At 43.9% G+C, this 25339-nt stretch overlaps 1 protein-coding gene across 3 annotated transcripts in view; it reads left to right on the top strand.

Moving 5' to 3' along the window:
- Positions 1-25339, top strand: part of STRN3 (striatin 3) — a 111310-nt gene that overhangs the window by 67225 nt on the left and 18746 nt on the right. For all 3 annotated transcript variants that reach the window (XM_074996896.1, XM_074996897.1, XM_074996898.1), the window contains 4 exons: positions 8656-8789; positions 16757-16932; positions 17066-17113; positions 19113-19234. In XM_074996896.1, coding sequence (XP_074852997.1) covers positions 8656-8789; positions 16757-16932; positions 17066-17113; positions 19113-19234 — 480 coding nt within the window. The remainder of the gene's footprint in view (positions 1-8655; positions 8790-16756; positions 16933-17065; positions 17114-19112; positions 19235-25339) is intronic.

Consider the following 25339-nt stretch of genomic DNA (forward strand, 5'->3'; position numbering starts at 1 on the left):
TGTAATTTCGATACTCCATTTATATTGAAAGGTGAAATAAAAATGTATTTATTTAAAAGTAGTGAAATCATTACAAATAGTATGAATTTGGCTCTCTGCCTTCAAATTATTATTAATGCTTATATAGGTAGAGTACTTCTAAAACTTTTTCTTTACTTCTGATGTATTCTTAACCAACCGTTAGCTCCAGATGCACTTGAAAGGTCATTTTCATCCCACCTCCTGAACAAGTTAAACACCAAGAGGGATTATTTACAAGATTTTGTACATGTATGTTTTTCTAAAACTTTAATTTTTCTTAGATGAATGCAGTGTCTGTACTAATGCTGCTTACGTGACTGTTAGGCTGATGCCAAAGATCACACAGTTACATTAAAAGATTGTTATAATCGGTTCTTCTCACAGAACTTACTTAAGTATTTATTGCAGTTTTAATCTTCAGAGATAGAGTAACCCTAGCACCAGTGCTGTTATAACTGCCCCAAAAGTGGTGAGAGTTATCACAGTATAAAAGCATCAGTCTGTCACTTTTTGCACCGGTAGCACAGCCTCCTGTGTCCACATATCTTCTAGTGTCAGAATTTGTCCTTGTATTTCTCTGTAATCTCTTAAAAATAGAAATAGATATAGTCTTTGGGCTTGTCTACACTCATAAATTGGACTAGTGCAAGACTTACCTTTGCAGTGCACTGGAAGAATTGTTTTGGTGAGTGCAGTCATACTGTGCCACTTGTAGCTGTACATACTGCAACAGTTGTTGCCACAGTTCAGCATGCTGTATCACTAAAAATATGTAGTGCTCTGGCAGGGCTCCCTCTTTCCTCTGTATCACCTCACTTCCTTATGAGAAATTTTTGCTGTGTATATCTGCAGGCATTGTATAGGTTCTGAATTCCCTCAGATCTACCTACAGGTCTCCTGCCCTGCAGCCAAACGACTTACTGCAAACTTAAGTGAGGCACAGAGGAATGCAGAACTCCATGGATGTGATTCTGTCCTATTTAGGAGGTCATAGCATTAGCAAGATGAATTACAAAACTCAAAACAATGTTTGGGAAGAGAGCAAATCAGAACGTGTAAAGGAAACTGAGTGATTGGGCAGCAAAATGGCAAATGAAATTTAATGTGGGTAAGTGTAAGGTAATGCATGTTGGAAAAAATAACCCAAATTACACGTACTACATGATGGGGTCAAATTTAGCTACGACAGATCAGGAAAGGGATCTTGGAGTTATAGTGGATAGTTCTCTGAAGACATCCACGCAGTGTGCAGCGGCAGTTAGTAAGGCAAATAGGATGTTAGGAATTATTAAAAAAGGGATCGATAATAAGACAAAAGATATCATACTTCCCCTATATAAAACTATGGTACGCCCACATCTTGAGTACTGCGTGCAGATGTGGTCTCGTCACCTCAAAAAAGATATATTGGCATTAGAAAAGGTTCAGAAAAGGGCAACTAAGATGATTAGGGGCTTGGAACGGGTCCCATATGGGGAGAGGCTAGAGAGACTGGGACTTTTCAGTTTGGAAAAGAGGCGATTGAGGGGCGATATAATAGAGGTATATAAAATCATGAATGGTGTGGAGAAAGTGAATATAGAAAAATTATTTACCTTTTCCCATAATACAAGAACTAGGGGACACCAAATGAAATTGATGGGTAGTAGGTTCAAAACTAATAAAAGAAAATTTTTCTTCACACAGCGCACAGTCAACCTGTGGAACTCCTTGCCCGAGGAGGCTGTGAAGGCCAGGACTCTATTAGGGTTTAAAAAAGAGCTTGATAAATTTTTGCAGGTTAGGTCCATAAATGGCTATTAGCCAGGGATAAAGTATGGTGCCCCTAGCCTTCAGAACAAGGGCAAGAGATGGATGGCAGGAGATAAATCACTTGATCATTGTCTTCTGTTCTCCTTCTCTGGGGCACCTGGCATTGGCCACCGTCGGCAGATGGGATGCTGGGCTGGATGGACCTTTGGTCTGACCCAGTATGGCCATTCTTATGTTCTTATGTTCTTATGAAAGAGATTTATTTCAAACATTTGGGGCCATGGTTCCATTCTTCGGGATGCCATCTGTTGCATTTTAATCCAGAATTTCGGCGGTATTCTAGAGCATTGATTACATATATGTAGTCTCAGCTGTGAACTCTGGGATCATCATGATAAAGCAAGGGGAGTTCTTTGATCTGATTTTTATTCTTTTGTTTTAGAAGCCATCAGTTAATTCTGAAATACAGGACTGTAATCCGGTAAAAATACTGGAGCATCAGATCCATTTCCATGGCTTTTTACAATGTTTTATTGCAAAAGTCACATGAATCTTTGGATGGGTGGCTGTGGGTGAGTGGACATCTCAGGGAAAAGTTATACCACCACACTTTAGATTATTAAAAATTGCTTGGACTCAATATTTTTACAGATCATTACAAAAGATGTCCCTAAAACTTTGCCATTTTGTTAAGTGAGCATATTTCCAGACCATCAGTTTGTTTTGCTGTTCTTCATGTATTTCTGTCAGTAAGAATTGTGTGAACATCACAGTAAACCCATGTGTCTTATTTTTTCCCTTACCATTTTGTGAGTTTTTAAAACCAAGTATTACAATTTAAAATCTCTCTCTGTACAAGTTATTTATTACAGGTTGAACCTCTCTTGTCCGGCACCCTTGCATCCTGTCAGGTGCCAGACAAGAGAATTTGCTGGACCATGGGAGGTTGGTATTGTCTTAGCACATTAACAATGCTTTCACTTGCTTACTGGGCTCTTAGAAGACATGTAGGAGTAAATTGCAGCAAAATAACAGCACAGAACACTGCGAGCCAGGACTAGTGGCTATAAAAAAAACTTGCATAGGACTGTGGGAAGCTTGGCTGCACCTATGAAAAGAGGTTGTCCAGCTAACTAACACCATGCCAGATTATGTTGCCAGATGAGTGACTTCTAGGTTAGAAAGGTTCAACCTGTAGCATTCCTTTGACAGTATGGCTACGTCTACACTAGCTCCAAACTTCGAAATGGCCACGCAAATGGCCATTTCAAAGTTTATTAATGAAGTGCTGAAATGCATATTCAGCGCTTCATTAGCATGCGGGCGGCCGCGGCACTTCGAAATTGACGCGGCTCACCGCCGCACAGCTCATCCCGACGGGGCTCCTTTTTGAAAGGACCCCGCCTATTTCGAAGTCCCCTTATGGGAATAAGGGGACTTCGAAGTAGGCGGGGTCCTTTCGAAAAGGAGCCCCGTTGGGACGAGCCGCGCGGCGGTGAGGCGTGTCAATTTCGAAGTGCCACGGCCGCCCTCATGCTAATGAAGCGCTGAATATGCATTTCAGCACTTCATTAGTAAACTTCAAAATGGCCATTTGTGTGGCCGTTTCAAAGTTTGGGGCTAGTGTAGACATGGCCTATTAAATACATATTTCATCAGTCGTGTCTATAACAGCTGGTATGAAGCCAGTTGTAGTTGACGGATCAGTCATTTTATTTGTAGAAGCTACAGAACAAAAAGCAAATCTTCACTGCACTCCTTATTTCCATGTTCTTCTGCTTTACTAAATTGAATGAGAATAGCATATTTCATTATCGTGACGGAAAAGAGAGTCCTGAATGACAATTGTCTGAACCATGTATTACCTTCCCAGATATTTTCATAGAATCATAGAAGATCACGGTTGTTAGAGACCTCAGAAGGTCATAAAAGTCCAACTTCCTTCTCAAAGCAGGACCTACCCCAACTAAATTATTCCAGCCAGGATTTTGTCAAACCTCACCATATAAATCTCTAAGAATGGAGAGTCCACCACCTCCATCCACAGGCAACCCCTTTCAATGCTTCTCCTCCCTGCTAATGACATTTTTTCCTAATATGTAACCTAGATCTCCCCTACTGCTGTTTGTTCAGTCATCTCCCTCCACTGGGAATAGCCTTGCTCCACTCTCTTTGGAAATGCCCCCTTCATGTAGGTGGTGGCCACCATCAAACTCCCCCTTAGTCATTTCTTCTGAAAGCTAAATAAGCCCAGTTCCCTTAGCCTTTTTTCATAAGTCATATGCCTTAGCCCCCTATTAATTTTTGGAGCCCAAAACTGAAGGCAGTACTCCAGATTTGTCCTTACCAGTACTCATTGATGGGAGTAACCACTTCCTTCAATCTCAGGTATTTCAAGTAGTTTTGATTTAGGTCATTCACCATTAAATCCTCCTTATCAAGCCATACCAGCTCATCCTACTGAGCTGCAATACGCCATGGTATGTCTCTGGTTACACAAAAGGCCTTTTAATCTTTTTTTGAAATACAAGAAGGTACTTCTTATAATGTCACACTGGAAACCAGAACTCTGGAAAAAAAGAAAAATGGTGGGGGAGGAGTGCCTGGAGTTTGTTTGCATGCTGTGAGGGAGTGGAGGGAGGGTCTGGCAGTACAGGGGCTAAACAAGGTCCTTTTGGCCAATTAGCCCCGTCCCATTTCAACTGCAGCCAGTGGCAGCCCTGGAGGGAGAATAAAAGGAGAGAAGCTGGCTCAGTTCAGGGCTGACCAGCAAAGAGGCAGGAGCTGTTTCTGCCATCAGCAAGACATGAGCCAGAGCTGTCTGCTGGCTCAACCGCAGGAAGATGCAGCCTTCAAACCCTCCACCAGTGCAAAGGGGAAGAACCCCAAGAAAACCTCACTGAGGAGGGGGAAATTTAACTCTTGATGCCACCTCCCAAACTGAAGGTACAGGCTCTAGTAATCAGACTGAAGTCTTACACCCTTGGGCCCTGGGTAATATGGGGCCCTAACCACTAGGCCACCCCACTGCTAGACGGACCTGGCTTCACATGCCAATAACTAGAACACTATTGAGGCTCAGATCTGTTTCACAATACTTTTAGCATGTGAGCGCTGAATACAAAGAGGCTTGGATGTGATTGTGCACAGGTGGCTTTTTCCTGTGCCTCACAAGATGAAATATAAACAATTGTCCTGTTTTAAAATACTTGCAACCACATTTCGAATAGTTTAGTATTTGTTATCTCAACAAAGCTTGGTATATTGACATAAACTTAAATTTGCTGTAGAGTAATACAGAAGGAAAACCCATTAAGTGTTACACACATTTCTACTAAAAACTGCACTGAACCAGCTAAATCTTGTAATAATCCTCTGTTAAAATGTCTGAACACAGATTGTCCACTGTGGTTTTACTCAGAGCATTGTTGCTTTCTAAGCCTTCTCTTTGGGCACATGAGTAGGTGGGCAGACATTTTTTTTTCTGGTTTTTTTTTTAAACAATTAATAGTGTTTATTGGCCACTAATACTACTTTGCATACAGTACACAATGTGGTTGCAATTGTGAAAATTATAAATAACCTCTTTGGATGACAAATCTTTGGTTATGGAATAGGCAAAGAAAAAATGTTTGTGTTATTGGATTAGTCACAGAGTTATATGCATGTGATCATGTGTTAACAATGCAATATTTAATCTGTAGGGTGTTGACTGGATTTCACTTGTTTATGTATGTTAGTTTGAGTGTAGGGATGGCAAATGAATCCTGTGACTGAGACTCTGCCATAAGAAATGTTATTCCCTAGTATAATTTGTACTTGGTGTGGATAGATGGTGACTTCACCAGAACACACTTGTATTTTAATTGGAGGATAATAATAGCTATAGAGTTCTGTTCTGAATGAGTAAAATAACTCTAGTAGCCTGACGTCCTAAAAATCCTCAATGTTAAGTATACCTATGTCTTTTGAATATTTTCCGATGTGCCCACTGCAACAAAAAATCTTTTGCTATTCAAAGTTGTTCATCTCTTGTTTTGATGTTTGTTAGGTCCTATTTCAAACCTCTGTTGACTGTTTTGAAGTTTAAAATACAGATGAATCGGAGTATAGTTGCTGTAGCTATGAGGGCAGGGGAAAGTACTCAGTATTTATCCTGACAGTGAGATGCACAGCAAAGAGTGCTCTGAGGTGTGTTGTAGATTTGGGAAGCAGGATATCACCTACAATTATTTGAAGTTTAACTGAACAGTTCTGTTAATGATGCCATGATCTTGCTCCTCTTTGCCCAAGCGGGAATTTTAAGAGAGTGGACTCTGGATATCCGGTCTGACTGGAATTTTTGAATTTTTCTTATGCAGGCTCAGCAGTGGGAGGAAAGCTCAGTGGGGCTTTTTCTTATTCTTTGCCTTTCACCTCCTATATTCCTTGTTCCTTTGTAGGGACCAAACAGAACATGGACTTCAGTGAACAATCCTATTCATTTAAATTATATTTAGTGAAAATTTAGTAGGTTTTGTTTCCCTGTAGAACTCTTGTCGTTTTGTCTTAATGCACATTTTGTGGAGAATATAATGGATCTCTTCCTTCTGCTCTTTACTGTTCTAACTCACTGCTTCTGCTGGAACTTGAATATTGGGAAATTGGTGTAATACTGGTGTAATTAGGGTGGGTAACTAAACTAAGCATAAAGTTTCATTTTATAGTAAAGGAATTCGTACATCCATACACACTGAGTATGACTTAAGACATTTTACTTATTGGGAGTATGACATTAAAAAATTGTTTATGATGCAGTTACTTAACATTTTGCATATGTGAGTTTGTAATAAAATATTAGCCAAAATGAAAACTCATAAAGGGATATTGTCAAGTATTTTTGGCCCAATATTTAATGTAAATTTATTGCAGTCTACATTTATCTACTTTCTATATCTGTAAAAGAGATTCGGGGGCCAAAATTCCTTGTTAGTTACTTGTGGTGCTTAGGGGAGAGCCAAATGCTGCCCATCTAATTAGCAGAGCCCCAGACAGCTAGGTTTTTTGTTTCTAGTGGCAGTGAACATAAAAATATATTCTACATGTATATGGAAAAGATTAGAAGGAACATTGGCTGGAAGGGGAGAACAATTATGTGTAGTTCAGGAAAGAGTTTTGCTCTTATGTTTACACTAGACTCTCAAGGTATGTGGGGGTTGTGTTCCTCGCAACCTCTGCATAACTCAAATTTTCCACAAGTCCAGGGGGATGAGAACCAGGCAGCAGCCTGGTTCCTGGCTCCCATGGGCTTGCAGGACGTGGGAAACTGACCAGCCCACCAGGAGCCAGGAAAGTGACAGTCTCCCCACTGCTGGCAGGACCCAGGAAACTGACCAGCACTTGACTGGTCAGTTTCCTGGGTCCTGCCACAGCAGGAGAGCCTGGTTCTTAGCCATGTGGTGATCAATTTCCTAGGTCCCGCAAGCAGGATAGGAGCTGGGCACCAAACAGCAGCCTGGTTCCCATCTCCCTGCCACTCTGGGAGCCAAGTGCTGCTTCTCCGTGGCTTCTCCCAGCTGAGAGAGCCTGGCAGGCAGACAGCAACAGAACAGCTTTGAGTTACGCTTAACTCAAGTTAATGCAAGTTAAGCACAACTTCAGGTTGTGCATTGTGAGAGTTTACTGTGGCCTCCTTTCTATTAGAGCCAGTAGCAAACATGTTCTGTGTTCCCCAAGCAGTAATAATTTAATTTAAAACAGACATACAGTCATTGAAGGAAAATGTCATTATCTCACGCTCTGTTTGGAAAAATAAGATAATTGAAATCAATATTTGCAAATAGAAAACAGTCTCTAGGGTAAAAATAAGTTTGTAAGGAGAATGTTAATTTCCAACTTTTGTTTTTAAAAGTAAACCTGTAAGTACTTGATAAAATTGATACCACATTAGTATGTATCCAGTGGATCAATACACTGACCAAAGAAAGCAAATTTAATGTTAAAAGATGCAAAGTGTCCTATTTTGCAGGCACTTGCTGTTTGTCCCATTTTTTAATAGAAAAATGCAGAAGAAACTAGTCTCTCACGTGCACACAAGTCTACCTAGCAAGTTTAAATCAGGAATATATTTTTGCTCTGAGGTGTCCTAATTTTGTTCTTTGTAAAGTAATACCAAAAAATAACCCCCTCCACCTCAGTCCCACCTACCTCTTTCAGTAAGGCAGGTTGTTTTCCCCTCCAGAAGCTGTGCATAAATCCTCATTTAGATGCCTTGAAAGCAAATTCAGATTTTTTGTGGGGATACAGAGGAGAGTCATTGGTGACACTGAAGAGTAAAGAGTGAATGAATGTTGGAGAAGATGGTTCAAGCCTGAATTGAAAATAACATTTGCTCAAAAGGTGCATTGTTTAGTACTAATTGATAATCATCAAGAAAAATGTGTAAAATTTCAAATATTTTGAGGAATGCGTGGCTAGCTAACATGGATATCTGTTGTCTAATTTAAATGTTATTTGAACATTGTTGATATAATAAAAATGCAGAATTTAGTAATTGCAAATGTCATATGTTCTTGTGTTTTAATTCCCTATCTGTATGTATGTGATGGAGGATAGGTCCTTTGTGGGGACGTATAGGCTGAGTGCAAAGAATACTTATTCATGGAGGTGAATGTTTATTGTCTTAATAGCTTCAAATGTAGAGAATTATTTTCAAATGTATGTGTATGCTTATGTTTTCCTTTCTAATAGGAGGAGGAGATTTTACCATGATCTATATATAGTTAATAACGGTTCAGCTGTTATATACTGCTCTGCCTTTAAGTGATGATGACTAACACAGTATTTTCATCAGGTAAACTTGAGGTTTTTTTCTCAAGACTTAAACTGTTTTGTTCTTTGTAGCTGAGCCAATAACGTTTCCATCTGGAGGAGGCAAGTCATTTATTATGGGTTCTGATGATGTTTTGTTAAGTGTACTGGGACTTGGAGACCTTGCAGACTTGACAGTAACAAATGATGCAGACTATAGTTATGATGTAAGTGAAATTTTATTTTAAAATTCCTTATGCAGTTAAATATAATCAGTGCTAGTGAATTTTTAAAATATTTCAAACATTTAGGATGGTTTACTTTGGACTTTAAAGCTTCTGTTTTTGTAGAAAGAAGTACCTTATCAATTAGCAATACAGCTTGTGAAATGAAAACGAAATACTGATTATATTGTTAATGAATTTGTTATTCATATTTTAACTTTTTTTGCATAAGTAACTTGTTTCCCAAACAAGTTTTTAGGTGAATTATTTTAAACAAAAATGAGAATTGCCCCAGAAACTAAACACTAAAATGTTGCTGTTGGGTACACATATTGATAATTTAATTTCAAGATGATTATTATTTGTTATGTATCATTTGTGTGTATATATAACCTTTTAATAGCTTGTCTTTGTGGTGGGAATTTTAGATTTTCGTGTGTGGAATATTCTATTTCATTTTATCGTATTGCAGTGTCCTAAAATGATTTCCGCTGGACACAAAATTACTGTCCATAGTAACATTTTTAATATGGAATTTGTACTGGCTAGTAATGTTAATATTGGGTGGGAAGTAAGGGGAGTTGTTTTCATGCCCCTCCACCCATCCAGGTAGGTCTTCAGACATAGAATTTTGTTTTAAATAACGTTGCGTTATGTTTTAAAACAGTGATGGGCAACCAAAAATAGAGAATGGGCCACAAGTCACAGCCCAGTAGGGTTGTTCCTGCAGCCCCATGGACCCTCTGTCTGCTCTCCCTGCGCATGCTTCTCTCACACAGCAGAACCCTACGTTTCTACTGCACTCCCTCTCTCAGCACTTCAGGAGCACTACAGATCCACCGATTGATACTCGTCTCCCTCCCTCCTCAACTTGGAATCATAAGAACGGCCATACTGGGTCAGACCAAAGGTCCATCCAGCCCAGTATCCTGTCTGCTGACAGTGGCCAGTGCCAGGTGCCCCAGAGGAGGTGAACTGAAGACAGTGATCAAGCGATTTGTCTCCTGCCATCTGTCTCCAGCCTTTGACTAAAGGCGAGGGGCACCATACTTTTACCCTTGGCTAATAGCCATTTATGGACCTAACCTCCAAAAATGTATCAAGCTCTTTTTTAAACTCTGTTGGACTGCTGGCCTTCACAGCCTTCTCTGGAAAGGCGTGTTCCACAGGTTGACTGTGCTCTGTGTGAAGAAAAATTTTCTTTTATTAGTTTTGAACCTACTACCCATTAATTTCATTTGGTGTCCTCTAGCTCTTATATTATGAGAACAAGTAAATAACTTTTCTGTATTCACTTTCTCCACACCATTCATGATTTTATATACCTCTATCATATCACCCCTCAATCTCCTCTTTTCCAGACTGAAAAGTCCCAGTCTCTCTAGCCTCTCCTCATATGGGACCCTTTCCAAACCCTTAATCATCTTAGTTGCCTTTTTCTGAACTTTTTCTAATGCCAGTATGTCTTTTTTGAGGTGAGGAGACCACATCTGCACGCAGTAGTCAAGATGTGGTTGTACCATAGTTTTATATAGGGGAAGTATGATATTCTTCGTCTTATTCTCTATCCCTTTTTAATAATTCCTAACATCCTATTTGCTTTACTGGCTGCTGCTGCACACTGCGTGGATGTTTTCAGAGAACTATCCACTATAATTCCAAGATCCCTTTCCTGATCTGCTGTATCTAAATTTGCCCCCATCACATTGTATGTATAATTGGGGTTATTTTTCCCAATGTGCATTACCTTACACTTACCCACATTAAATTTCATTTGCCATTTTGCTGCCCAGTCACTCAGTTTGCTGAGATCTTTTTGAAGTTCTTCACAATCTACTTTGGTTATGACTATCCTGAACAGCTTGGTATCATCTGCAAACTTTGCCACCTCACTGCTTACCCCTTTCTCTAGATCATTGATGAACAAGTTGAACAGGATTGGTCCCCAGACTGACCCTTGGGGAACACCACTAGTTACCCCCCTCCATTGTGAAAATTTACCGTTTATTCCAACCCTTTGTTTCCTGTCTTTTAACCAGTTTCCAATCCATGAAATGATCTTTCCTCCTATCCCATGACCACCTAATTTACATAAGAGCCTCTGGTGAGGGACCTTGTCAAAGGCTTTCTGGAAATCTAAGTATATTATGTCCACTGGATCCCCCCTGTCTGCATGTTTGTTAACCCCTTCAAAGAACTCTCATAGATTAGTAAGACATGACTTCCATCTACAGAAACCATGCTGACTTTTGCCCAACAAATCATGTTCTTCTACGTGTCTGACGATTTTATTCTTTACTATTGTTTCTCCTAATTTGCCCAGTACTGACGTTAGTACATCTTCACACAGCAGATCTGCGGTTCTCTGAAGTGCTGGGAGGCAAGGGTAGGAGTAGGCAGTGTGGAGCTGTGGTGCCCTGGTGTGTGGGGGAGTAGATCGGGGGTTGAGGGGGCCACAGGTTGGCCATCACTGTTAGACCAATAAGACATTTTCATGCTTTAGTTATTTCTATAACTTTTTACAGATTCTAGAGAGTTTTACGTTTTTGAATGTTAAGATGTATGTAAATATTTCTCTTTCAAAATATGGTCAGACATATTTCTTAAAATCATGCTAAATTTTGCACATTTACAAAATGAAAACTATGTTTATAATATAACCCAGGATCCTAAAGTTCTGTAAGTGTTGGAAGTGTACATCTTGTTTTAAATCAATATTTTTCTGTATTGCTTAAAATGGTATATACCTGAATTCTGTCAAATATTTAAATATATTCTAACATATTTTAAAATTTAGTGATGGATATTTTTCTTCCGAAAATTAGCAACTGAAACAAGAATTGTTCACACTTCCAATAATGGATTATAAAAGATTAATTATAGCATCTTGTTCTACAGAAAATAAAAACGGGTATATATAGTTTTGAAAAAATTGGTGTTTATACACACACAATAGTTTTAGGCTTTTTAGAGGCTGTTTTACTACATTATAGAATGCATTTGGTATATTGTTTCAGCTTTCTTTAAAGAACTGGATTATTTATGAAATAGTTTTAATTCAGAGTTAACGGTGTGTAATCAATCACTAAAAACAAAGTTTTAAATGAAGAGTTGAAGTTGAAATCAGAGATTTATATTTTGAGCTGAGGCATTAATATAATTTTTTGAATAACTGTAAATTTATAAAATGAATTGTAATACAGATACTATAAAGTACCCAAACTTCTTTATGCCGTAACTTACAGCAAGGTACAGCACATTTAATCATCAGAGTTGATGTTCATTTTGTAATGTTTCAGTGAAATCTTTAAAGCAAGCAAGTTTTGAGGAAACGTTGGTCAGTAACTTTAAAGCTGTGAAGTTGGAGGCCCATAAACTGAGGCAGACCAATATTCTTAGCCCACTCAATTTCATTACTTAAAATTGAATGGAAAAATCACAGTTTGAATTAATTTTTCAAAACTTGAATTTCTCCATCATGGTTCTTCAAACCCGATTTATCTTTAGGTATTTGGAGGAACTTACTGAACTATGTTAACAAAAGTGAGCACTTTAATGCCAAGGTCCCATCTTAGGATCTCAGTGCTTTTATTAAGCCTCCAAAGTAAAAATTTTGGGTGCTGTAGATAGTATTTGCATTTTACAGATGGAAAATTGGCGGCATGGGAAGATTTAAGTAAGATGCCTAAATTCATACTGTTACTATTGTAGAGTTAGACTCCACATTCCTTCTTGGAGAAAGTGTCCATATAGATGCTGTTCTAGGTGATATTCATCCTATGCACCCAAGCTCAAAATAGCTGTGTCCTTTGGGCCATAACTGTGTTGCTTGTCCTTGGTCTCCCATCAGAAGAAATGAAGGCAAATTAGCCACAACAGTCTCCTCTTCTTAGAGTAATGTCTGTACTGGTGCTCAGTTATACTTATGTCATGTGCACATGCACATTCTAGTGGAGATTTTCAATGGCAGTACTTGTTCAGCCCATACATCACTTCATCTAGCCCCATGTGCTGTAATAGACAACATGCCCTCCCTGGACTTTAAGTGTGACTCGTGCCTTGTCCTCCATATCCCACTCACCAGTATCTTCACAAGATGAAAGCCCAGAATGTACTGACAGGACTCAAAAGAAGAGTTCTGTATCTGCTAACAAAGAGTCTCCTGTTAACCAGAACTCAGATATTACCAATGGTTAACTGGATGTGCCATATGTTCCACATCTTAGATTGCATACCCCACAGACTGGATTCCATAAACAGCATGTGTCATCAGAGAGCAGGCTGTGGACAGGGTTAACTACAAAGTAAAGCAGTTGACAGTGACTTAAACAGTAAACGCTTAAACTAACTCTTTGGACCACCAGCAAAACAATACATAAGGAGCATACAAGGTACAAGTTGACTTAACAAACTGACACAGTCCAGGTCCCAAACCCTTAGGAACCAGGAAATTCGTTACAGGTGAGGTACAGAGATGCATAGCATAGACCACCAAGTTCAGAGGAATGGATCTATGACAGAGGATGTCACAGGGGTATATCTGGATACCAAGGTAGGAATGCAGGATATCAGGATTCAGGTAAAATAGGAATTGTTCAGGAACTGATAGCTGGAACTATGGCATTTGAACATTCTTTTGTGGTCCTCTGTAGATCCCTCAGAGTCTTGGCTAGGACATGGACTGCACTGCTACCAGGAAGGGCAGCCTTCTCTCTTGGATACAACAGCATTGTGTGTTCTCCTGTTGCTAGGCCCAGTACAGACCAGGGGACCTTACTCTTTCGTGCCTTAGTAGGAAAAGGCACCAGTTGTCCCATGAAGGATACTAATATGGTTGACAAACAGCAGCCATGAACAAACAAGTTAGCAGTGCGCCTCAACAAAATGGAACTTGTATATTTTTTTCTAATCAGCATATTTTACATAAATCATTGGGAAAAAAACATGGGAGTTTCCAAAGGATGACTTCTTTACTATTGCCTTGAACACAAAATTGAGGCAATCACACTCAGCAGATGAACTGGTTCCTTGCATGAAGGATGTCTGTGGATGTCCACTATCACCACCACCACTGTTCCTGAGAATGTTGAGGAAGATCAAGCAAAGCAACTCCAGAGTCATTCTAGTTGTACTAACTTGGCTCAGACAAATCTGGAACCCTACTCTGATCTGCTTTACTGCTTGTCCATCATTGAAAAATTACTTAATTCCCCATCTGCTATTTCAGCACATGGGTTAGACTCTTCATCCTAACCTGGGAATTCTTCAATTCAGTTCCTGGCTTCTCAGGATAGAGGTTCATGTTCTTCAAAAATACTACAGGTTCTGTTAAATGGTGCAGATGTTTCTATTAGAAGTACTTACTGGCAAAAGTGGAAGAGATTTCACCACTGAAGTGTCCAGCATCAGTGTTCACCTTTTCATTCTTCACTTTTAAAAAGCAGGTCTTTCCATGAGTTCCATCAGGGTTCACTTGGCAGCTATCACAGACTTTCATTCACCTGTAGATTCTCAGTATTAATCATCTTACTCCTTTCCCATAAAGGAGAGAACCTATTTCTGTACGGGATTTGAACTTGATCCTTAGTTATGTTTCAGAATCTCATTTCGAATCCCTGGAATAAGGATTTGGTCCAAGAAAAGACACTAACAATCTTTACTTTAGTCGTACTTTAGACATCTTTAAAACAGTGAATAATGGTTAAGTATTTAGCATTTTAATATGCCTCCATCTGTGGTATGCAGTAAACTCTTTGATATCTAGCAGCCCCAGTACCAGGAGGTTGCCGGATGTTCAAATATTGTAGATAATAGATAGGTAGCCAGGAATGAGGTGGCTCTGGATAAAGAGAGTCCTGCACCGTGCTGCATGGCTCCGGGGCTGTCTTAAAGGCAGCAGACAGGCGAGAGAGAAGCAGGGACTAGATGTGGAGGGCTCTGAGTCTGTCTTAGTGGGAGGGAGGCAGGCAAGAGAGAAACGGGGACCGTGTCCTGGGTCTCGGGTATTGCCAGCCACTGCCATGGGCTGATGCAGTGGACACTGCACACTCATCTTCCTCTACGTACTGCAGCAGGTGAATGACCAGCTCTGGCTCATATCCCAGGTGGGACATGGAGGGAGCCCACCCAGATGCTGGGGAAAATCTTAGCTGTGATTGCCACATGCACAAATCAAACCACCAGCTTCCACAGTTCAGTCCAGCACCGGGGAGGGGGCATTTATAGGAAGTGGTTGGAAGCTAGTTCCCATGGTTTTAGCACAGTGCTGAATGCACGTACAAAGCGAGACCCCCATCTCTGATTTATGTCTTTTGTCTTATGGTTAAAATGCTGGTTACTTGAGAATTCCGGCTGACAGAATGCCCGTTAAAACAGAATTTACTGTTGGCTCTGAGTGGCACCATGTAGAGGCATGTTACATTGGAAAATATACAGATAGAGATATTAATACTTATCTTATATCTGCTCTCTTGAACTGCTGTTAGGATTACATGCTGAAAGGGCTATAATGAGTGACACAATAACTGGCCATTTACTTGCCCCATAACTTCTAAAACATCTTCACTTCACAGTGTACATAAACCTTTTATAAAAATGTGTATTGTATATCTGGGGGTTGCTGTAGTTTTGAATGAAGATCAGTCCACTTTGTTGTTAAAATTATCTGCTCATTTTTATATGAATGTCTAGATGAATAATATAGACCGTGTTGCTGGAAGAATGATAGATGATAGAGAGAAACAATACAAAATAAAACTCCATGTAGAAGATTTGGATTTTGCATTTGCACAAATAGAATATAAATCTGGCCCAGCTACTAGCTACTAAGTCCCTGATTGAGTGGGAAGCTGAATGTTAATCACCTCTCACGATACTCTCTCTACTATGCAGGATCCAGGTCCTAATTATCGAGCTCTTCTCTCCCTTTCAGTTACATTTTCCTTGGAGAGTTTTATATACTCTAAATATTAGCTAAAAGAATTGTACAGAACTGTAACTTCTTGTACAGCAGCAGTGGATAAAGTTTAAGTTTTAAAACAGGAAAAAACCTTCTTTTGGATTTTCTCCTTTTAATTTGATTTCCATAAAAGTAATTTGGTTTTGTGCTAAAATTCTGTTTATGACCTTGGACCATTATTGTATTGTCTGAGAGAGAGTACAGCTAATTTTTTTCATAAAATAGGTGTTTAAATCAGAAGATATGGTTATGATAATCTAATCTGATCTCCTGCATAACAGAAGCAGTAGATCATCCAGTGTGACAACAATTATGTGCAGTATGGAGGGGCGACCTAGGCTAGTGAGTGGGCTACATGAGCGGCTCTCCATCTCATAACCAAGATGGTCTCTGGGATACATTCATTTTGCTAACTGTGCTTGCATACCTAGAGTTTGAGTGGGAAGGTCGGGGAGAGGGTTGTGTGCTTGGCTGAACCTCAGCAGCACTTTGACTGGATCCTGAAAGAGCGCACAGCTTTTACTGTTAATTTTGTAGGCAGGCAGCAGGCACGACAGTTCACTTGCCCTGGATTTATGCAAGTGTCACTTAATAGTAGTAGGAAAAGGATTGCACAGATGGAAACCAGTGGAATCTGGCAACACTTTGTGTGGGCAATGGTAAACAAAATGTCTTGGAGGCCACTCACAGAATGCCGATGGGCCACACGCAGCCCTCATGTCGCGGGTTGCCCACTACTGATGTACAGCAAATTTCAGTAACATTTAAGGCATTCTTAATATTTTAGGCTCCTTAATTTTGTCTCAATATATTGGTCTCTCATGATTTTGTTAGATGTTGTAGAGCTAGCAATGGAAGATTGGTTGTGGGTTTTTTTTGGTATCTCCAACGAAATAGTACCTATTTAAATTTATGTCCCAGACACTTCAATCTTCAGACACTAACATGTATTATGTAATGTTATATATAAAATCAATACTGTTACTACATAGATTCTTTTGTTTGTTGTTAGCTGCCTGCCAATAAAGATGCCTTTCGGAAGACATGGAATCCGAAGTATACTCTACGCAGCCATTTTGATGGGGTGCGGGCATTAGCTTTTCATCCTGTAGAGCCTGTGCTGGTTACAGCCTCTGAGGACCATACTCTAAAACTTTGGAACTTACAGAAAACAGTTCCTGCCAAAAAGCAAGTATATGGTGGTTTAAGTTTCTTTTGCCTGTTTGTTGAAAAACAGTATAAAATATTTTCATATTCAATTTAATAGTAACATTTTTACAGACTGTTTATTATAAACACCTTTTCCCGTTTTTTCTTTCAGGAGTGCCTCTTTAGATGTAGAACCTATCTACACATTTCGGGCCCACATGTGAGTCTTTACTTCAAAAGTAGCTATTGCTATTGCCATGTTACTGATTCAGTAAAATGGTTAAGCTTAAAGGTTACAATTTTATTAACATCACATATGATACCAGATATGTGCTCAATGCTTTTTTTGTGTTTTGTTTTGTTTTTTGTTTTGTTTTGTGTTTTCATTGACCATTATATTTCAAGAGCCACATCACATGCAGAACTACATGTACACATACACAAAGTTGGGAAGCGCATTCTAATTTTTGTGCACCAAAATATTAAAAATTCTGCATGTTTTAAAATTCTGCACGATGTTGCATAACGTATTTTCCAAAATAGTGCACTATAATAATGCCAGTTTCAATTATTTTAGTAACTTGTTTAAACTACCACACAACTGATGGAGAATGGAAGTGGGGAGCATTGGAGAAAACTCCCTTTGTCTAAAGTAATGCAGCTAGGTTTAGTTACGAGTCAATAAATACATGCATTAGTATATTCAGTGTTGCATCATAAGCAACAAGTGCCAGTGAGGGTTTGGGCATCAGAATCATGGTTTACATTGGCTACTAATGATCTCTAGAAAAAGTCAACAGGGAACAGTTGATGGAGTACATTTTGATAGGTTATTTCCCACATTATACACTCATCCCTCATTAAACGAGTACTTCATTTATGAGTACTCACTTAAACGGAGGACACACTTACCTACCCTAGTTCACTCTTTGAGTAAACTTCCCCCAGCTCGTACGAGCCTTACCCCCTCACCACAGCTCCAACCCTCCTAGGCTGCCCCCCCAGCCCTGCAGCCCCAAGCTACTGCACCCGACCCCTTGCTGGCCCCGCAGCCTGACACCCCATTGCTGCCTGTACTCCCTGTGGTCCTGCAGCCCCAAAACACAGCAGCCTGACGCCCCTGCAGGCCACGCAGCCAGACCCACCCCCACTACCTGACACACACCCCTCCGCAACCCTAAACCACACCACCCCGACAGCCTTAACCCCACTGCTGCGTGTACCCCCTGCCAGCCCTGCAGCGAGACCTCACGGCTGCCTGTACGCCCCACAGCCTGAAACCTCTGCCCGCCCCGCAGTGGCATGTACCCTCCCGTGGCCAGATCCCACCCCGGCTGCCAGTATACCCCCCTGTGGCCAGACCCCACTGCCGCTTGTGCTCTCCTCAGCCAGACCCTCCCGCGGCCGCCTGTGCACCCTCCTGTGGCCCCACAGCCCGACTCCCCTGCAGACCCTGCTGCCCCTTGTACCTCCTGCAGCCATCTGTACACACCCACCCACCCACCCTCCCCATGGCCAGACTGCTCTGTGGCCGCCTGTATCCCACACAGCCAGTCCCACCCTCCCCTCCGCCTGTGACCGCCACAGCCAGAGCCCCGTGGCCCCAAACCGTGGCAGCCAGGCCCCCTTACCGGCCTGTAGCCAGACAGCCAGATCCGCCCACTGCCTGACCCCCCACAGCCCAACCCCCCACCCCAAACTGTGTCAGCCTGAACCCCCCAAATCCACCACCAGATTTTAACCTCCCCTGCTGCTCACAGCCCTAAACTACCTCCAGTTTCTAACCCTCCTCAACCCAAGGTTCACTTACCTTTCAAAAGCAGCGCCACCTGCTGCCACTCCTTCCCCAAGTTGGGAGCCCTAGGAACTAACCAGAGACTTTTACATGTAATTTAATGGTAATTTAGTGTCCCTCTTACAAGTTTCTGCCTATGAGCAGAAAGTTGAGAACCAATTGTGCTCATGAAGCGAGGGATGAGTGTATCTTAATATAAAGACTAGGTAAGATGATGATGATTTCTGCAGTATGTCAGGTTTTTATGCCACTGTTATCAAGCACCATCAATAAAGGTACAAAGAAAACATTTTAAAAAATGATTTTACTATTAAATTAAAAAGCAAACTTTGCCGAGAGAAGAGAATACAATTACACATTTTTTTAATTTTTTGCTCTATTCTTTAACCAGTAGTGAAATAAAAATATTTTTTTATTTCAACAGTGGACCTGTATTGTCATTGGCAATTAGTTCTAATGGAGAACAGTGTTTTAGTGGTGGTATTGATGCAACAATCCAATGGTGGAACATGCCTAGCCCTAATGTGGATCCTTATGATACATATGGTAAGTGTCTTCTGAGAGTGAAAGAGTGGCAACATTTTGACTTAGCTAAGACTTCTACATTCTTATTCTAAACCTATTCCACAGGCTCTCTGAGGGTCAAATGCTTAATATATGTGCCTTTGCTTTTCCCCCTGTAAAATCAGAATAATAATTGTCACTTCTCATGTAGTGATTTAAGATCCTTTAATAGGAAATGGTATAGAACACAGAACTTTTTAAGCTGTTTCCTAAGTTCTAATGACTCTGTCATTATAATTACTAAGTGTACAGAAAGATATTAAACTGATAAGAACAGGTACTACACTTGATCATAGATATTTACCTTTCTTCCTTCCAGTCAGCAGAAAATGTGGCTTTAATATTTTAGTTCTTCTTCGAGTGTCCCCGTGGGTGCTCCACAATAGGTGACGGGTTTGCCCGGCGCCGCAGATCGGATCTTCCAAGCAGTTTCTGCCGGACCGCGCATGCGCCGGCGCACGCCGCTCCCTTGCGCGCTCCTGGCCACGTGCGTGATCCGGTCCCCGCCAGTTCCTCTTAACCGCCGTCGGCTGCAGACGGAATCCGACTAGGCTAAGGCCAAATAGCGTATTCAACGACTTTATCTGTTTTTCTTTCAAAGTTTTTTCAGATACTTAGGCTACTATGAGTTAGCCGGTTGTTATTTTGCAAAAAAAGAACAAACAACAACAAACAAACTACGAGCGGGACAGCTTCAGTCCAGTCCCAGTAACAAGCGCCGGAGGCCAGGAGCTACGGCCATCAGCCCTCCTGCTGAGGCAGGCCATCGGACGGGGAAAACAGCACAAAGAAGGTGCTAAGTACCCACTTAATAAAACTCAAAGACTCACCAACAATGTCCTCTTCAGGCTTTAAAAAATGTGAGTCCTGCCGAGAGGCGATGCCAGTGTCCGATGGGCACAGCCTATGCATAAGGTGCCTGGGGGAGTCCCATGTGGCACAAAAATGCGCCTTCTGTGCAAAATTAACGACAAGAGCACGGAGAGACAGGGAGATGCGCATTAAAATGCTGCTTCTTGATAAGGCCCTCCAGCCAGACGTGCCGGAGCGGCCGCAGCAGAAGGGACCCTCCGGGGCCCTTAAAAGGAAAGCTGCCTCCCTCACTCCATCAGCGCAGAAACGGAGGAAAGTCTCTCCAGCCCGATCCCTGCTGGCAGCAACAGTGAGCGGGACGGGAGGAGCACGCAGCCCCCAGCCGCAGCAACAGCTGATCGGCGGCGGCACGGAGAGCCACGTGCAAACGGCTCAGCCTCCGATGATCAGCCAGCCGCCCCGCACCGCAGGCAGGGTGACGGCTAAACAAGTGCCGGCACCGGCGGCACCGCAGGCAGCGGCACCGACCCCGGCGGAACCGGCGGTGCAGAGTGCGCAGGCACGCAGCCTGCAGGCGCAGAAGGACACCGCACGTGCGGCACCGCCTTCGAGCGTGCCTAGCACGGTGCCGACGGGGCCAGGATCCCCCGTGCGTCAGGGGGCGGAGTCACCTCCTCCAGGGAGGGGGAAGGCTGCACATAAGAGGAGGCGTTGCAGCCCCTCTCCGGACAGGGCTGTGGAGCTGCTTTCTCACAGCCCTCCACTTACGTTGCAGACTCCAACCAGAAGGCAGGGGTCCCCCCTAGCCTACCCGGAGCCCCCTTCTCCATTTTTGCAACCAGCCTCACCCTGGATGGCACCACCTTCACCCTTCCTGGGGTTTGAACCACTGGATTATTATGCGAAGTCGCTCTCTCCAGTGTCTCGACGATCTCCCTCCTCCAGACGCAGAGGGTACACACCAAGGGAGTGGTCTAGGTCACCCTCCCAAGAACAGTGCCTATACTGCCATGGTCGCCCCTACCACGCGGGGCATACACACCATCGGCAATCTACTAGGGAAAGATCCCCACAAACTATCTCGTACCCCCGAGGGCAATCGCGACCGGGGACAGAGACTCAAGCATCTCAAGGGGGACTGGTCATGGAACCCCGAGATTTTCCCTCGCAAACCTCTAGCGAGAGGGTGTACCATCACCAGCAGGAACCGGAAGGGTCCAGAGAGATGTACCCCAGCGGTTCCTCACTCTCTTCCCCGGACAAGGCTACGGCCCTGGGGGACGTCCATCCTACGGACGATCTCAAACAGTTTCAGGAGCTGTTTAAGAGGGTGGCCTTCACGCAAGGCATCCAGACAGCAGAGGTGCAAGAGAAACACCATAAGCTCCTCAAAAATTTGAGACCTCCGGCCTCTTCCAGAGTAGCAATACCGCTTGATGAAGCGATCTTAGAGTCCGCCACTACGATATGGCAGACCCCTGCAACTATTCCGCCTGTCCAAAAGAGAGCGGATAAGAAATACTTCGTGCCGGAGAAGGGCATGGAGTTCCTGTTTAGCCACCCACAGCCAAACTCCCTGGTGGTGGAGTCCTCTCAACAAAGATCAAAAACATCTCAATTTAAAACAGGGGGAACGGACAAAGATGCCAAGAAGCTAGAGCTGTTTGGCAGAAAGGTCTACTCCTCCTCCACTTTAACGTTGCGAATGGCAAATTACGCAGCGCATTTAGCGAACCATAATTTTGACAACTATTCCAGGTTAACTTCCCTCATGGACTCGCTTCCAGAGGACAAAAAGCCGGTCCTCAAGGCCATAGTGCAAGAAGGCTACGCGGCTGCGAGGATGGGAGTTCAGATTGCTTTGGACGTTGCGGACACGGCAGCACGTTCCACAGCAACCGCAGTGGTGATGCGAAGGGAGTCCTGGCTCCAGACCTCTGGTATACCGAGGGATCTGCAGGTGAAGATAGTTGACCTTCCCTTCGACTCGCAGAAGCTGTTTGCTGAATCAACTGACTCGGTCCTTCATTCCAGTAAAGATTCAAGAGCCACACTCAGGACCCTGGGGATTTACACCCCCCCATACACAAAGAAAAGGTACTACCCTCAGCAAAGGCGGTACCAGTACCAGCAACAGCGCCCCCAGTATCACAGGGGTTATGAGCAAGGGCAACATCAACAGCACCAGCAGTACAGAACTCCCAGGCGACGCTCAAACAGAGCCGTGCGTCCTCGGGGCGGGGCCAAAGGCCACAAGTTTGACATACAGATCCAGGGCTGCGCCATCACTACCATCGCACACGGTCATCCGAAGCAGCTATTTCACCATCGCCTCCGACCATTCTACGACCAGTGGCAAAGGATCACCACAGACAAATGGGTGCTGGAGATCATAGCCACGGGGTACGCCATCCCCTTCCAGTCGCTCCCACCGTCACGACCTCCACCCAAGCCCCACCTCCAGGAGGCCTCCCACGTAGCGAGGCTCAGGCAGGAGGTGGACCATCTCATGCTCATAGGGGCGGTGGAAAGAGTGCCGGAGCAACTGCACGGGAAAGGGTTCTACTCCAGGTATTTCCTCACGGAGAAAAAGACAGGAGGCTGGAGGTCCATCTTAGACCTTCGCGGCCTCAACAGGTACCTGCGCAAGCAACGTTTTCAGATGACCACGATCGCCTCCATCCTTACAGCTTTGGACGATGGAGACTGGTTCGCAGCCCTCGATTTACAAGACGCGTACTTCCACATAACCATCCATCCGGCTCACCGGCGATTCCTCCGGTTTATGGTGGGCAACGAACACTTCCAATACAAGGTCCTACCGTTTGGCCTCTCCTCGGCCCCCAGAGTCTTCACCAAGACCTTGGCAGTGGTGTCAGCCTACCTGCACAGACAGGGGGTATTCCTTTTCCCGTATCTGGACGACTGCCTGCTCAAAGGGGCCTCGAAAGGAGAGGTTCTGCGCATGATACGCGTCACAGCAAACACGTTCTCCTCACTTGGCCTGGTTATCAATCTGGCAAAATCACAAATAGACCCCACACAGGACATAGAGTTCATAGGGGCTCGCATAAACTCGGTTGCAGCGAGAGTATACCTACCAGAGGCTCGCTTTCGAGCCATCGGTTCCCTCGTGCAAGTCATCACCTTCAGCCCTACGGTGCCGGTCTTGACGTGCCTGCAGCTGCTGGGCCACATGGCAGCGGCGACGTTTGTAGTGCAGAACGCCAGGTTACACATGCGCAGCATGCAGCACTGGCTGGCGAGTGTATACAAACCGGCAGTACACACCGTTCACAAGGTGGTGTCGCCCACAGCCGGGGTGCGCAAATCCCTGCAATGGTGGGTAAACCCCAGGAACTTGCTAACAGGGGTACCCTTCCACCAGCCGCAAATATCGGTTTTTCTCACTACAGATGCCTCCCTCATAGGGTGGGGAGCGCACATGGGCGAAGAGGTGACTCAAGGACTGTGGTCACCCACGGAACAGTCACTACACATCAACGTACTGGAGCTCAGAGCAGTGTTCAACGCCTGCAAACACTTTCAAGACCACATACAAGGCAAAGTCGTCGGGATCAGTACAGACAATACCTCCACCATGTTTTATATAAACAGTCAAGGAGGAGCTCGATCCCGTGCCTTATGCGCGGAAGCAATCCGCTTATGGAACTGGTGCATCGCCCACGATATAATTTTGAAAGCCTCATACTTGCTGGGTGCGCACAACGTGAAGGCAGACCAGCTGAGCAGGCGTTTTGCGCTCACACACGAGTGGCAGATCCGTCCCGATCTGCTACGGTCGATTTTCCACGCATGGGGTTTTCCCCAAATAGATCTGTTTGCCACTCAGCACAACAAGCAGTGCCCACGATTCTGCTCCAGGGCAGGACTGGGATGGGGGTCCCTGGGGGATGCGTTCGCAATCCCGTGGGGGGGCCCCCTGCTTTATGCGTTTCCTCCCACAGTGCTGATCCACAAAGTTTTGCAAAAAGCCAGGAGGGAAAGGGCCCGGATGATCCTGATAGTCCCAATGTGGGATCGCCAACAATGGTTCCCCCTACTCCTGCGCATGTCGGACCATCCACCGATGCCTCTTCCGGTGGCGCCGGATCTGCTCACGCAAGCCCAGGGGTCCGTAGTGCATCCGCACCCCCACAGCCTGCGACTGCAAGCGTGGTTAATCCATGGCTCAGCTCCCTAGAGAGCACATGCACAGTGGCAGTACAACATGTCCTAGAAAGTAGCAGGAGGACTTCCACTAGGAAGACCTACAAACAAAAATGGACTCGCTTCACGGCTTGGTGTTCTACCAAACAGCTGGCCCCCCTTTCGGTGCGTATACCTACAATTCTAGAGTATTTACTGGACCTCAAGAGAGGAGGACTCTCGCTATCCTCGTTAAAGGTCCACCTTGCCGCCATCTCGGCGTTCAGACATGAGGAGGAAGGGCACACGGTGTTCGCCCACCCTATGGTTACCAGGTTCCTCAAAGGGTTGATAAACCTCTACCCCCCTCGGAAACCGATTCCACCTTCGTGGAACTTGGACCTAGTGCTTACCACACTGATGGGACCGCTGTTCGAGCCCTTGGCCACGGTTCCCCTCCGCCTCCTTACAATTAAGGCGACCTTTCTTCTCGCAATCACGTCAGCTCGTAGGGTGAGCGAGCTCGCGGCAGTCATGGCAACGCCACCCTGCACTGTTTTTTCCAAGGAGGCGGTAACCATATGGCTGCATCCAGCCTTTGTCCCCAAAGTTTCTTCCGAGTTTCACATCAACGAACCTATTGTTCTACCCTCGTTTTATCCAAAACCTCATAACTCCAACGAAGAGGCGCGCCTACACCTCCTGGACGTGAGGAGGGCGCTAGCCTTCTACGTAGACAGGACCAAGTCCTTCCGGAAAACGGATAGACTCCTAGTCTCCCTCGCTCCCAAATCGAAAGGAGAGGGTCTCTCCTCGCAGAGAATCTCAAAGCACATTGTATCCTGCATAAAAATGTGCTACGAGCTCAGAAAGACTCCTTTATCGGCCACTCCCAGGGCTCATTCCACCAGGGCGGTGGCGGCATCAACAGCCTTTTTCAAGGGCGTTGCGTTAAAAGACATTTGCAGAGCGGTGACCTGGTCGTCCTACGACACCTTCGCCAAACATTACGCCCTTCACAGGGTATTCCAAGAGGATACCCGTCTCTCTGCAGCGGTCCTCTCGGGGACAAGCTGCACATAATCCGATTACCCACCTCCTATCTTGGGTTACTGCTGGGTAGTC

This window comes from Carettochelys insculpta, chromosome 6, assembly GCF_033958435.1.
Source record: "Carettochelys insculpta isolate YL-2023 chromosome 6, ASM3395843v1, whole genome shotgun sequence".
Classification (NCBI taxonomy): domain Eukaryota; kingdom Metazoa; phylum Chordata; order Testudines; family Carettochelyidae; genus Carettochelys; species Carettochelys insculpta.